General features: G+C 45.4%; 1 protein-coding gene across 1 annotated transcript; it reads left to right on the top strand.

The window, feature by feature from the left end:
* The first annotated feature begins 4,526 nt into the window (after nt 1-4,526).
* On the top strand, nt 4,527-16,183 carry fam210b (family with sequence similarity 210 member B). The gene is made up of 3 exons (XM_063214900.1): nt 4,527-5,338; nt 10,786-11,012; nt 15,626-16,183. Exons 1-3 carry the CDS (start codon nt 4,790-4,792, stop codon nt 15,840-15,842), a joined length of 993 nt encoding a protein of 330 aa, XP_063070970.1. The 5' UTR covers nt 4,527-4,789; the 3' UTR covers nt 15,843-16,183.
* The last annotated feature ends 202 nt before the right edge of the window (nt 16,184-16,385 follow it).

Genomic DNA, 16,385 nt, shown 5'->3' with positions numbered 1-16,385 from the left:
GCCTGTTTGCAGTGTTGCCAGATTGGGCTGTTTCCCGCCCAATTGGGCTGCTTAGGATGGCCATATGCGGGTAAAAATGGCATTTAGCAGAGAAACCCGCCCAATTTTCGCCATAGAAATCAATAGAATTGGGTGGTTTTTTTTGTGCTTCTAGGCGGGTTTTGAGCATTTTTTGGGCTGGAAATTATCAGCCTCATCTGGCAACCCTGCCTGTTCGCCTCATTCTTGTGTGGCTCTATGGCAGCAGAGAGAGCGGCCCGGCAAGTCGCCGTGGTGACCAAGGGTCCTCTACGGAGAGCAGCTGTCACACTGGAAGCTCTTGGCATACACTGTGCGTTCCATTCACTGCCCTCTTTCAGAGTCCACACACACACACACACACACACACACACACACACACACACGCACGCACACACACACACACACACACACACACACAGAGCCGTGACACAGACCCCGGGTCAGTAAGGTCACCCCCCACTTAACAGTCTACACACTTTCGGTGTCAATCTCGAGTACAGCCGCTTGGAACAGGGTTGTTTTGGGTCGTGTGACTTTTAATGGTCGGAGTGGTCATGCTATGTGGCTTTGAGAGGGAGAAGTGATCTTTGCATTGCTGGTTCTATTGCCTGTTTGTTTATTTCTCTTTTTTTGGTAATGACTGCACATGATGTGGTGGTGGTGGTGGCGGTGGGGAATCTTTCACAAGGGCTGAAGAAGGGCATCTCAATCACATGATGGAGCCAATATGTCCTTATAAATGAGGGCCTTTACGCAACTTTCAATGCAAACTGGCAGGGAGGCCGTCAACACTGGACTGTTAACAATACTCGCTGGCTGAATCACATAATAACTGAAAGGCATTGGCAACCCCCAACACACACACACACACACACACACTCACCCCATGGCGTTGCCCTGTTTGCTCATTGTGTTTTTTTCTTCTCCTCCACCCCATGGGTTGTGCCCAGTGTATTCAGGCTGGGCCAGCTGGCAGACACCCCAGGTCTGGTGCACTTCACTTGGGAAGGATATGGCTCCTTGCCAGGGCGCCAGGGCCCCTCACGGCCCCAGCCTATCCCACTCCTCTACCTCTTCTCCCCAGAGGCGATTCTAGGGTCAGGTGGGGCCCCAAGCGAAAATACAAAATAATGAACATTTGAACCAAAATTGCCACTACTGTGGGAAAGTGTGGGCTGTTATCCACTATCTAGGGGCTTGGGGGCCCCAAGCGGCTGCCTGCCTTGCCTGGTGGCAAGATGCGCCTCTGCTTCTCCCCTTATCCCCCGTTTCTGTCAGAGGCCTGAATGAGCGCTTGGGCTGTGGGTCAGTGCCCCTTTTCAGTTCCCAAAAACAAGCTCCGATTGGGGGTAACTTTGGTTCCCAATACGTCTCCTCACTCACCCCCAGGTTAGGCTGGGTAAACAGGACGTGCTTAAACCCTTAGCGCAGCACTATGGCTCTCTGTAATGTCACAGCAATGTTGTTATGATGTAGTTAAGCATTTTCAGCAAGTGAATAGGGTCGCCGGCGACCCCTGCTGCAGTAAGAGGGTCTACACACCAGTCTTGCTCCCGTCGGGTTTCCTTATATACACACAGGGTGCATACAACGGTCAACAGTATTTCCTTTTTATGTGCGCATGGTTTGCACACAATGTCCAGCCATACACACCATACTTCCCCCTGCCCTTATTGGCTAGGCTGATTGGATTTGTCCATGGTTTATTATTCTTGTCAGTCGCTTTGCATAATTGGTTTAGCACAGTAACAAAGACTTTGGTTTTTAGTTTGTGAGTCCACAGTACCTGCAATGTTTTTGTGCGGATTAATTTCCTTAATCTCATCCGACGGGGTAAAGGATTAGGTCAGATCTAAACCATGTTCGACCATCCATTTACACAGGAAGCAAACATCAGGAAGCCTGCCCTCTGCCCCTATTTGAATACAATAGCTAGAGATTCAATTGATTAGTGTAGTCTTTTCATTTCTGTCCCTTGCGAGTGAAATTACTTTTTTTTAAAGTCTGTGTGTGTGTTTGTGTGTTGTTTACGCTGATGTACTTGTTGAATATATGTGACTGGTCTTACTACTGTTGAACTGGTTCTTCTTTCAGTTGTTCGTGTGTTTATGTGTTAATGACTGATTCTGTGTCTGCCATTAGGAGTAATCTTCATAAAAAGATGATGCGAGGGCAGCCAAATGGCAGTGTGTCTGAGCTGCTGTTCCAAATCCCCCACAGCAGGGTGGACAAACAGGCAGAGCGACAGACAAGACAGGGCAGAGCAGTGAGCTGTAAGGATCCCTGATACCCACAGTGCCACATACAGTGAGTAGAGCTCTACACCTGCTGTGGCTTCGCTCTGACCCACAAGCCGCCGTGTGTTGTGTGTGGCAGCGAGAGAGACACCCGCGACAAAGACAGCCGACCATGGAGAATCTGGCAGGTGTGTGGAGAAAACGGCCCAATCCTCTTATCGTCACCACGCAGAAGCACGGCAACTGTCATGCAAAGTGACACCATTGTGGACGGATCTGAAAGCTGCTTAGACATAAACGATGCGTGTCTCTGTTGTGATATGGCAGTGTAAAAAAAGATTTTGAGAGGTCGTCTGTCATTTGCATCTCTCACTGATATTGTAGAGGTCTGACTGAGACATCATACAGGATTGCGTGGCACAGTTGGTACTGGACATTGACACTGAGCTTAAATGGAACCCTTATCAGTGCACAGACAGTTTTCCTAGTTGGTGGCCTGTAACATTAAGGCATTATACTGTAGGTCACATAGTTTTCACATGATCATCTTCACAGACATCACAGGGTACTTTGTCCTCTTTCTGGACAGAGTGAAATGTTGTCTTGTCATCCATTTCATTATGGTTATGCACCATGATTTATGCTAGGCATATGTTTGTATGCTGTACAGTAAAGGTGTAGCCTGATATAGGCTGCCATCTGTGAGTGAAATTGAATTAAGGGGAGGCCCTAGACGGTGATAGCCTGACTTGTAAAGGGGCATGTTCAACATGATGAAACAGATTCATGGAGGTTAACACGTTACCAAGACGTTATGCTCATTGTAGCACTACAGCTGGGAAAACCCAACGCCATTCAACCAAATGACACCCGCTCCTCTGGTGTCCCTGCCCAAATGGGCCACCCAGGCAGGGGTGGGAAACCTTTTTCATTCAAGGGGCCACTTCAAGATTTATAAAGTCCTTCAAGGGCCGCACTATGAACACAAACCAGAATTTCCCCCTGCACTTTAGGCCTATGTTGAGGTGGCCACATTCGCAAAAGACCTCACCTTCACAAGGTCCCCTGAAAATGTAACTTAATTGTATTGCAAATGTAATTTCTAACAATTCTTTACAAAACATGTCATATTTAATGTGAAACTGCATAATATTAAAATTATGTCAGGGCCGGATACGACGACCTTAAGGGCCGTAAACGACCCTCGAGACATCGGTTCCCCACCCATGTGATACAGTCTCATCTTACTGTACTGTGGAAGGACTACTGATGTGAAGAGAGCACAGATCTCAATCTGCCATACCATACCATGCCCTGGCTAGCAGGTTGTTTTGGGTGGCCCACTGCCAGCGCCTACCTCTAACTATGTGTGAATACCACAGGCAGTCAGCGGTGCAAGTGGCAAGTGAAGCGTTCATCAACATGGCACTGTTTTGTGGAGCCGTCCTGCCTGTTTTTCAAATAACATTTCTATATATTTCTATATTTCTTTCAACCTGCACTAACTCAAAACATGCACATGAACACACACACACACACACACACACACACACACACACACACACACACACACACACACACACACACACACACACACACACACACACACACACACATGCGTAACTACATGATTTGAGTTAAAGAGATAGAAATAGGCCTTTGTCTAAAAAAGGGAGGGGGTATCTTATTCCCACGTCAAATCTGCTTTTATTATGGTAGGCCAATAAACTAAAGAAATTGTGGAAAACATTGAGATCATCAAATAATGTCAGCAGCTGGGGTGACAAAAAGCAACTTGATGGGAGAAGAAACCCTCACAGAAATCTGGAGAGGGCTTTAAAATGTCTGATGACATGATGAAGAGGTCATTTCCAACCCACAGGCACTTTATAGCCCATATGTTTAACTTCACTTCCAGGCTAGGTAACTTGGCCTACCAGTGAGAGGTTGTCTCAGGTTACACTGAACCATCTATAAATATTTAACAGGAGGGCAGTATGAGCTAGGCAGTACAGATGAGTACCTGCTCAGATGAACACGATACACCATGTTTAATGCATTATATTAATATATATTTATAATTTGACTGGCAGCTTGGTTGAGAGGAGCTGACTTTGTGAGCCATCAGTCCCACTCAAATCTGGCACAGGAAGTCAGCTGAGTTGACAGCGCATGGCATCCGCAACATACAGTTACATAAGGGGTCATTTGGTCATATGCTGTAACAACAGTCAGAACAGAGATTTCACTGACAGGTATTCACTTCTATGCACTGGCTTGTGAACCACCTCAAACAAACACCGCTGGTTGCCTTTAAGATATTTGTTTTGAAGGTGCTTGCTGGTTATTGGTGGAGGCGTGCCCTTGCTCGTGAGTCGTTGGTTGCGAGAGCCATCGTCAATAACCTCAGTAGCAACGTACGCGTGGGAACTCGAGCACTATGAAGTTAGCTGATATCTTTAGCTGTCGTTAGCATCAATAGTGAAATATTTTGCACATTTAATACCTACGAATTTACAGTCGTGTAAATAATGGTACTTTGTCGGGTGATAAGGACTTCGGCAGCGACGCCAGTTCATTATCTTGGCTCGGTCCAAGTTAACGCAAACCGATTAAGGTTACTGCACTTTAACCTTACCTGTTCGTTGCGTAACAACACTACTACAAGGTTGCCGTTATGTTTTTCTAATGTTTCTAGTGGATATGCCTATCATACAGCCTGTACCCCTTCCCTACACACTGGTGAAGGACGGGAGAAGAACCGAAATATCTTCACAGACTATTCCAATGTGGAAATTGGAGAACTGGGTCATTCGAAGCGGGCGTATATTTCGGATATCGCACAAGGTCCCTGCAATTACGCCAAATGCAAGTCTTTGTCGTCTCCCTTCTGGTTGACGGGTAGTTCTAGCAGAAAAATATCTGGACTGACTGAGCTGGAATCGCTTTTATTTTCTTCACGCGCCAAAGTCCCCGCGGCTTGGCTTTCCTCTGTGCAAGTGAGAACTGCCTCGTCTGCTGCAGCTCAACCTAAGACGGACGACCGTGACGATAAACAAACAGAAGCCAGGCAGACCGAGGTAAAATTATATGAATACATTATATGTTTGCTAGCGTTACCCAGACTATGAGCCCCCCAAAACAGTTGAATAACCCCACCATGCTTGCTAGCTAGCTGCTGCTTAGCCACGTTATGTGACGCAGTGTTCAGGCGAGTAAGCAAGTTGTCTGCAGATTCAACTAGTGTGATGATGTTTACGTTTATAATTAAAAAAAAAAAAACAATAAGCCCATATTTGTATGCATTAAGTTTGCTCTGTAATATTGTGCCTGAGTCAGAAAGTGACCCATGTCTTCATTACACAAGCTCTATGCATAATGCATAGCTCAGCTGTGTCGTCTGTCACACGTCTGTTGGCTGTCTGCTGGCTGCAAACATCCTCGCTAAGATGAATCATCACTCCCACAGCTTGTATGTTAACAAATACATTCCATTTATTGTGAACAGTGTTAGTAGATATCAGACCACTGAAAAGAGTAGTAGGCTATTATTTCATTGCTAAAGTTGTGTTATGGCAACTCTGGTTACCACTGACCAGTGTTTTGCTTGCACTACTGATGGGTATCCTCTACCTAACCAATGGCCATTTTCCAAGCCAAAGCAAACTATGAAAGTGCTGTTTCCAGTGTATGCGTAGCATGCTGTGATGGTGAAAAGTTAATCTAGAAAATATTGACCTTCTTGCCAAAAAAGAGATAAGAAAAAGAACATCCCATAGTGCACAGCATATGGTATTTCTCATTTCAAAACATGTTCTTTCAATAGCATAACGTCCTGGAAGGGCTGAGTTTTGCTGGCTCATGTTGAATGAAATATAAATGTATGAATGCATTATTAATGAAGTGAACCCAGGTGATCTGATACTCCTTGAGAAGGCAGTGTTTACATTGCTCATAGTCTACAACAAAGCTTTCACAGTCAGACTAGGGCCATATTTACACAGTGAAAGTGTATCTTAATCAAACTGGCGAAGCTTAAAAGAACACACAACTGTCTTTTCTTAAGAGGATTAGCAAACACAATTAAATCCAACAAAGAAACCCCACTTGGCTCTAACTCATAGTGGGACATCCCATGCCTTGAGGCAAAACATCAGTATGAGGTGTTAGTGTTTTTATGGGGCAGAATGAAGAGAGGAGATCCATGCTCAAGAGACACCGATACTGCAAAAACAGGAAATGTTGACAGGATGAGGTTATATTCACTAGCCTATATAATCGTATGCATACACACTGTGATGCAGCTTTCTCTGAAGTCATTGTTTTGGTTTTGGCTTTATTACTTTTTTCATTCTGACATTTTCCTCACATAACTTCCTCACATAATATTGAGGCATGTCAGGATGAAATATTTGTATTAATTGTAGTTTACTTCAGCTGTAGGTGCTCTAGCTCATACACCCATATCTATAAAGTAACCCTAACGTAATCGATTGTGGTTTCCTTATGTTCCCATAATTTGCATTGCATCAATCTGAGTAAATAAATTCTGTGCCACTGTGACCTGTTAGAGGCTACGGTGTTAGCAAATAACATCTTCTGCAAACCCTGCTTTACTTTTTTCTTCTTCTTCAAAATGCCATCCAAGGCTCTGGCCAGATGGAATCGCAACGAGGGCTGTGTTGTAACCGAGTATGAAAGTTATTGCAACTATACAGCATGTTTTCTGTGACAATATCAGGTCCTCATGGCAACGATGATGGGCAACCTGCATTCATTAGTTACAATCCAGTGCCACATATTATTCCAAATGATCTGGTTTTCCCTGTCCAATTCAACCAAGGATCACTTCACAGGTATGTCATTGGAAATATGTGGCGGTGAACTGCAGTAACTTAGAAAAACAGGATGCTCATCACTGGTCCTAATGCTGCTTTTTGTTACGCTTACTTGTTTTCCATTTCAGTTAGGCCTACTCCCTGTGTTGTTTTTACGGAGCATCCTTTTTCTTTCTTTGTCGTAATCAGGACATGGTCCCACCCAGTCGGTCTTTCTGCGAACAGTATGCCTCGCATGCTGCTGTGTCCAGGCCGAAGACAGAGACCTCACACTTGTCCTTCCCGCCCTCTTTCTGTCACCCCCCTCCCTTCTTCTCTCCGCCCTCAATGCCCCCTCCAGTTCCAGCCCACAGATGTTGAAACATGCTGGTGGTGATGTCTTGTCTCTTGTCTGTTTATTGCTGACAGCTGACAGCTTTGTTCTGACTGGGATTTCAGAGTGAAAGCAAACTACGCTGATGTTTTGCCACATTGAACACAGTAGGCCTTTCTGAAGACTTTATCAGTGTTACTTGGGGATTAAACTTGAGTAATAATGCTGAAATAAGCATTTTGTCTAAATGGCGGTGGTTGGGAGTGAGACACTGTATCATAAGTTACAATAGTGCTTGCAGTTCAAGAAGGGCAAAGATTTGGCTTGACCAGGTGCCATAGTGTTGCATTGCCCTCTGACACATATTGAAAAACACACTCGCACGCGCACACACACACTTCAGCATAGTTTGACAGCAGCTCCAGTGTTCCGTGCACACACCCTGGCAAGTTCCACCCACACACCAAAAACAAACACACACACACACACACACACAAGAGTACACAAGTGCACATACACATACACACACCAGTATACACAAACAGCACTCATCTGACCTCCCCTACCCCACGGCTGTCTGTTCCCCGTCAGGGACGCTGCAGAGGCCAAGCTTACTGCCCGGCCCTTTTTGCCACCCACAGGGCTCTTTGTCCATTGTTCATCGGAGGGCCAACTACGTCACCCAAGAGATTGCTCTTTTCTCTGTCTTTTCTCTCTCTCTCTCTCTAGTCTGTCTTTTTCCTCCCCGCCTCCTGCTCATCTGTCATGTCGGAAACCCATTGGAAGACAGTCAGTTTCCCTTGCTGATGCCGGTACATTAGCAGTCTGCTTTTAAAGAGTAGAACGGGCTCAGTGCCAACAAGCTCTCCCTTTTCAATCCAACAAACTGTTCCTAGTCCCCACACACACATACTCGCGAGCCCCCCATTTTAGCTGGACTATCCCCCATGGCGACGTGCCTGATGTCCCCGTTTGGAAAGAGAGCAGGCAGACATCTTAAAACGTGTCTCTATAATTAGAGTGCTGCTCTTGCCTTCCTTGTTATTTCACTCTGCCACATCACAGCATTCCGTGGATGCTGATTGGAAGAGGACACTTGTTCCCGCCTTCTGTGCACTTTTACCTCATTTCATGTTTTCATGTCTTGTTTTTATTCTCTGTGAATCACATTGAATTGCATTCATGTATGAAATGCGCTATATTGAACATGACTTGACTTCTGTTGTCCCAGGATAATGGCAACAGTTTTGAACGTGTTATTCAAGACTCAGTGCTTCGGGTTTTCATCAGTGGTGATATCACACACTGTATTTTGCATGTGCTTTGTTTATGTTCCTACTAGTACCTGTATGGCAATGCTTACGCCCTCAACCATGCGATAATGGAAGTAGCGTGGCGGTGTATTTTTGTTTCTGTTTTTCGTCAGTTAGGGAGGGAGTTGCAGCAAGAGGGAGGTGAGAATCGGTGGTGCTTCGACAAGATAAATGGTGTCGGATGATAAGTATGCTGACTAACACTTGGGGCAGATGTGCCAAAGAGTTTAGATAGCAGCACACACTTTCCCTCCGCATTGCCTTCCTAACAAACGCCTTGACAAGAATTAATTAGTTGCAGTGTAGATGCTGTACTGTATCAGCTCACACACTTAAGTTACAGATAGTTGGAAGAAAAGGTCATGAAACAATGGTACATACTGTTCTCTTTTGTAGACGTGCTTATCTCTCAACGATTTTTAATACAGAAGTCAATTTACTCTTGTTTTTTATTATTATTATTATTTTTTGAGGACTTTTTGGCCTTTATTAATACAGGACAGTATGAGAGGAGACAGGAAATTATTGGGGGAGAGAGACGGGGCAGGGTTGAGAAATGACCCCGACCGGACTAGAACGGGGGTCCCCGTGGGGGCTTAGTGCGTTGCGTCACAGCGCCCCCTTACTCTTGTTTTTCACTCCAAGTGCAGCGTTCACTTGTGTGCCACATGCTCTGATAAAAGTGAAGCTTGTGGCAGCCTGACATTGGGACAGGCCTGCAAATGGAGTATGTAATCCATACAGACACTTTGGACGAGCAATTTGAACACCCTTAGGAAAGGGCTCGCCCATGTTGTCGAGTCAGCAGGGCGTTCACATACAAACGCATACACAGACACAAACACACATACACACACACACACACACACACAAACACACAATCACTCCCGCAGCATTCATTGAAAGCTCATGTGTGTGGGATGTACTGTAGGCTTCCACAGGCCTCTGGAGTGTCTTGTGAGGTCAGTTTGCTGTCAAAGTCTGAATACACACACACGCACACACACACACACGCACACACACAGTGGCTCATGCCACAACATGCCGTCAGCAGTACAGTCTCACACCCACAGGACAGGATTACATGAATAACACATCACTTGTTTTCATCACATACCCCTCTCACACACACACACACACACACACACACACACACACACACACACATAGATGAAACTACAGTGGCATTGACTTGGGCAACATCCAACTCTCATCTCTGCATCAACATGTTGCTATTGCTATCCACTCACATTATGGGTGTTTTGCTGTGTAGGTGTTTTTTTTTTTCTCACACCGCTGTTTTTGTTTTGGCGTTGGGAAATGAAATGGTGACCTCTACCCTAACACTCCCACTCATCTACCCAGCCACCCACCATCCAACATTATGATCCAGTCAAGTCAGATGACTCTATACACACACACACACACACACACACACACACACACACACACACACACACACACACACACACACACACACACACACATACACATCAACAGTTCCCCCCCCGGGTGCATGCACAAGAAATTTCTGTGTTCACTAAAAAAAACACTACAATCAGCAAAACAAGGAAGGAAAAAGGGGAGAGGAAGGAAAACAGAAACAAACAATGAAATAGACAAAATAAGTTTTCCCTCCCTCGTGCGAGTTTGTGTTGAGCAAGCAAGCAGGGAAGGCAGACGGCGCATTAAGCAAACCACTGCCTCGGTCTGAAATGAAAAAATAAATTAAATAAAAGTCCTCTCAATCTGCAAGCAAGAAAGCGTGTTATTGTTTACTAAGCAATGGCTGTGATGGGTTGGCTAGGCCCTGATGACTTAAGCATCTCCTTTCCCCCTCTCCTTGTGGTGTGTGTCTGTGTCTGTGTCTTTGTCTATCTATGGTTGTGGGTGCACACGTGTGTGTGTGTGTGTGTGTGTGTGTGTGTGTGTGTGTGTGTGTGTGTGTGCGTGTGCGTGTGTGTGTGTGTGTGTGTGTGTGTGTGCGCGTGTGTCTGTCTGTCTGTCTGTCTGTGTGTGTGCGCGTGTGCGTGTGTGTGTGTGTGTGATTGGATTTTGTACAGATCCTGGAGTCTTCCACGGCACCGCCCAGCAAGGGCTCCCAGGGCCCGAAGTCTCCTGAGTCTGAGCCAGAGCAGCAGCCTGAGAAGCAGCCGGAGCCGGAGGATGGCAAGCCCAGCAAGACCCAGCAGCTCAAGAAGGTCTTCAAGGAGTACGGCGCCGTGGGAGTGGCTTTCCACATCGGCATCTCGCTCATCTCCCTGGGAATATGTTACCTCGCCGTGTCCAGGTAACACGATCACGGCTCTCGCGCACACACACACACACACACACACACACACACACACACACACACACACACACACACACACACACACACACACACACACACACACACACACACACAGAGGTTACGTTTTAGGGGGTCTGAAAAATGACAACACCCTGTCTATGTTAGGTAAATGTTAAAGCCTCTTCTTTGGCACTGGCAATACAAGTCTCCAGGCGCGTCGAGAGACCTGGGCATTCGGGGCTACAGCCCTGGATCTCCGGGGATTAGCCCCGAATCTCTCTGGACTGGACTGACATAGGCCTAAATAAAATATGTATAATAATAATAATATGATTAAGAAGAAGAAATAGTAGAGAAGAGCTCCGTGGACCACACTTTGAGCAGTGATACCGCTCCTGTCATTAGGCTATGCAACTTTGTAACCAGCACAGACCGCACGATTCTGACACGATGATATGTAAATATGGAACTGTACAAATAACAACTTTCCAACCGAAGCCGCTATCCACCTTGTTAGTAGATCTAGCCTCGTTGTAGTGACGTCATGCTGCTGTCAACCAATCAGGTGTCAGTTCTATGCTGGCTTGAACAGAGCCAGGCGGGCTCGTGGTTTATGAAAAAAAAATCTGGAATGTTTAATATCTCGACAACTCAATGACTTCTGGAATAGGCTATAGGGATCCCACTTCATTTCATTTTTAGATCATTCAGGGATTTTTTTTAGCAGCCATAGGTCACAATGTTGACATTTTCCTCTCATTTTAGCATCCACTATTCAATCACAGTATATCTAGCTGTATCTATCAAAATGGATATTTGGCGAATCTAAATGGATATTTGGGCTCTATCTTCAAGTAACAGGACAGCGTAAGGTAGGACATCTGTTTTTTTTCCTGATGTGCTCGCCGAAGCACTGGTGTCAATGTTGTTGTCATGTTTTCTACTTGTCTTCAGTCAAGCTCTAGTTGCAACTAGCCTTCACTTCAAACAAGCCGTTCTATCATGTCACCAAGCTAACACCCCCTTTCAAACAGACACACCTTTCCTGAATTCATAGTGGGCTGGCAGCGTGATTTAGTTATACCGTGTGTATTGTGATGTGTGCAGATTCGCATGTGTTTGTTGGCTATCTGCATGTTTGTGTAGTTTTGGGCAAGCTCCAAAGACTGCTAGAACTACTCGTAATTTGCTAACCTAGTGAGCTAACATTTAGCTCCACCACGTAGACAAGCTACCTCCAGACAAAATCTCTGCTACCTCCAGAAATGGCAAGCTACAACCATGTGGAAAACGTAGCGAACTACATTACAAGCTACTTCAACTAGAAATTCAAAATTACGGCATATTTGAATTATTTGGGCTGCAAAAATGACATCTGAAGACATTATTGTCTGTTGGACTATGATAGCCCCCATGATATTTTTGGACTGGGTATGGTCAGAGAATCTCTAACAGGGTATGGTCAATCAGCTGGCTTTCTTGCTCCTGTCTCCCTGTGTGTGCGCGCGCTTGTGTGTGTGTGTGTTTGCCTGGTCATGAGCGATGTGCGAGTTTGATTGCACCTTGTGTTTTGATATCGGCCTGATGGAGGCAGTGAGCTCGCGCATGAAATGTCAATAGAACCAAAGGTGTGGACAGTCGGGTGTATGATATGCTTGCGCAAGACATTTTGGGAGATTATGGTCCATGGTCTGTCAACTAGCGCTCCTCCTCTCCTGTGTGTGTGTGTGTGCGTGTGCGTGTCTGTCGCTTGTTTTGAGAGTTTGACGAACGAGTATGCAGACCCGTATGGATGTTGCGCATGGAGATGTTCAGTTTTTAATCATCATTTTGTGTTATCATATACTGTCATCATGCAGAGAGCATATCAAAAACCGTGGTTAGTGCCTCGCATTGCGACTGACTGTGCAAGAGCAGCGCACTGTTTTGAGACAGCATAGCCGAGCTTACATGTCATGTGTGTTACTGTAAATATGCCTATAGGATAACGTAAGGCATGTTTTTTCACTACCACTATGAGCTAATTCTCTCACAATATCCACTAGGCTACTCGGCACATTAAATGCGGTCTCTTTTTATTTGCACTTAAGTAATCATGACGCCAACACTACATTTATCCAAAAAAGTAGTTAGCCTGCATTACTGTAACCCAATGAGGGTGACTAAGCTGGCGACATTGGGCCAAATCAAGAAAAGAACGGCAAGGTCCTTAATGAAAGTAGCCTACACTGTCAAATGTAAAGATGGGAAAACTGCCAATTAAGACTATGGTGTAAAAAGTACATTTTCCCCTTTGTGTACGCCTAGAATGGCCCAATTTGACCTTAATTTTCCAAAAACTCCGCAAAACGGAAGGGGGGAACCCCCCTTGTGCACCAACCCCCCTCTCGGTCGCTTCGCTCCCTCGACTAGGCTGCCGCTCCACACTAAATTTCATTTTTTTTTTTTGCTAGGCTACAGCCCCGGATCTTTGCGCAACCTAATGACGCCCCTGCAAGTCTCCCTTTCATACTATGTTATTTTGATTGTTTATATCAGTAGCCGCTCCACACACACACACACACACACACACACACACACACACACTCACACACTCACACACAGGCTACTTGTAGTGAAAGTGGTATCATTTCACGTCATTCTATATTTCTTCATAGATGAGTCACTGTCCATGTGCCTTCCTTCACAGTGAATAATCAGTTACCAGTATGCTGTGTCAGTCAACTTCCTCGCTTTCTCCTGCATGCATCATGCCACACCTCCCACTCTAGTTCTCCACTTATTGCCTTGGTGTCCCTCCTCTAGGGCTCATACAGCATCCTAAATACTGAGAAGGGACGTTACTGGTATTCGAGCACTAGCTGAACTAAACTTTTTGGTATGCTGACTATGGTGGGCGAAGGGGTGGGTCATTATTTTCGGCTCAGCATGGTCTGGAATAGAGTCACGTGTTTCTATTTAAGCACTTGAGATCATTCTGTGGATTAGCATCGCTACAAGGGGAATGCCACTGGTTAATGCCACGGTGTATTGGGGTCGCGGACATGACCACTGCATTGCAAGTGTTCTGTTAACTCATTTTGTCCTAAGCCCTTTTTGGGGAAAGGTGCCCTCTTCCTATTAAATCCTAAATATCTCAGCCTCCGAAGCACATACAAACATGTAATGAGTTACATTTAAAAGTCAAGACCCTCCCCTTTGCATTGTAATGTGTTCATTCAGCTTTAACATACCCACATATTTAATAAAACAGCTAAAATCTCAAAATCTTGAAAAACCTGTGTTTCCAGGACACAATGGGTTAAATACAGTTACCCATTTTTACACTGATTCAAATGCATTGGCTTGCATGTCTGTGTTTAACACAAAAATGAAAATATTCTCCGAAAGCATGATGTGGCTCATGCAAATGTCTTGGAATTCATAGATTTGAATCACAATTAGCAAATTGGCAAAGCTAAGTTTGCAGAATAGAGAAACTGCACCCCCTGGTGTTCGAATCGGGATGTGAAAATGCACTGTGGTGCTTTTTATGTGCATTATGAACAAGAAGATGCATGCTGTGAGCTGGAGGAAAAGCCATGATATCAAAGTTAAACAAACAAAAAAAAAAACTGGCAACTGCTGTGAACTTACCACAGCAGTATTGGAACTAGTCTGGAACTAACCTGTAATGGAATATTGGTTGGAGATCAATTGGATATTTTTACCAGTCATTTAGCCGACATACAATTATGTCATTAGAAATAGTTCAAGCAAATTAGTGGTTGTGCAGACATGATGAGTGTCGACCTGAATGGACTATTACATGGGCTGCCAACTGAAGAAACAGTGTTGTAGATAAGCTTGACAGTTGACAGTTTGACCGTTGAGTCATCCCCACCCCTGACAATAACTGAAGAAAAAAAACTGTCAGGATGGCTGCTGCATTGAAAGCTCGGGAAGCTATTGCACTGTTGTGTCACTGTGTCACCACCCCTGATGACCCCGCGCTGGTGTTTGTGTCCACAGGTTGACAGGTTCCCTTTTATTGTCAAGGGGTGGGGGTGTGTGTGGCTGCTACAATGAAGGCTTTTAAAGTGACTACTGACCTACTGTGATGCTGTGTGTGAGTCTGTGCGTGTGCCTGTGTGTGTGCGTGTGTGTGTGCGCGTGCGTGCGCGTTTGTGTGCGCGTGCACCTGCGTACGTGCATGTGTGCATTTGTGAGGGAGAACGGTCAGGTTATACTATAGCACATTTAAAAGCGACAGAAGTTGACCCAAAGTGCGCCTCAGATGACAAGTGAAGAAAGAAGACCATGACAAATTGAGTTGTGCATGGAAAAACATATTAGATCTTAAACCAAAACACAAAGAGCCCTGAAATAAAGAACTAACACACATTAGTGGATATCTATTGTAAATAGTTAAGTGTTGAAAGATATTGCTTGCGTGTGAGCACAGGGGTGTAGGTTTGGTTTCGCCCATATGTGAGCAGCATGTGTGTTGTGTTGCATGTCCCTTTGGACAAAAGCCTCTGCTAAATCCAGTGCAATAATGTTTTGTGTGTGTGTGTGTGTGTGTGTGTGTGTGTGTGTGTGTGTGTGTCCGTCCTTCCTTATGTCCGCAGTGGCCTAGACATGGCTTCGCTGCTGTACCGGATTGGCTTCAGTGAGTCGGTGGTGCAGTCCAAGCTGGCGGCGGGGACGAGCACGTTCGTCCTGGCCTACGCCGTGCACAAGCTCTTCGCCCCCGTGCGCATCAGCATCACCCTGGTGTCCGTGCCCCTCATCGTCAGACACCTCCGCAAGACGGGTCTCTTCAGGCCCCCGGCACCCCCCTCCTGAGCCTGAGGGGAATATGCAGAAGCAGATATGCGCATACGCACACACTCGCAGGAACTCCTCTTCATACATGCACACGCGCACACACATGGGTCAAAGACGTGCAAAATGGCATTGTCATTCAGTGTAACGGATGCCTTCTGCTGACTGTAACTGTAAAAAACATGACTCTTTTTATTTATTTATTGTTACAGGGAATTCATGAAAGCCTCGGCTGTCATCCATTCACTTGAAACAATTTAAAAATCATGTTTTTTTGCAGTTACAGTAGGCGGAAGGTGTCCGTAACACTGAATGACAAAGACATCTTCGACCCATACACACACACACACACACACACACACACACACACACACACACACACACACACACACACACACACACACTTGACTCATGCACAGGAACTCCTATCGCTATCCACTACATGAAGGATGTAGATCTGGACCTTCTTTATGTTTCAGGCTGTTGTTGACAAATATAGGATCAGTCCTCTAGCTCCCTCAGTACTTGGTGAAAGTGACGATTTTCTTTCTTTTTCCCTTTGCT

Source organism: Engraulis encrasicolus, chromosome 14 (genome assembly GCF_034702125.1).
Source record: "Engraulis encrasicolus isolate BLACKSEA-1 chromosome 14, IST_EnEncr_1.0, whole genome shotgun sequence".
Lineage (NCBI taxonomy): Eukaryota > Metazoa > Chordata > Actinopteri > Clupeiformes > Engraulidae > Engraulis > Engraulis encrasicolus.
Note: the sequence above shows the minus strand (reverse complement) of the source record. Positions and strands in the feature narration are given on the sequence as shown.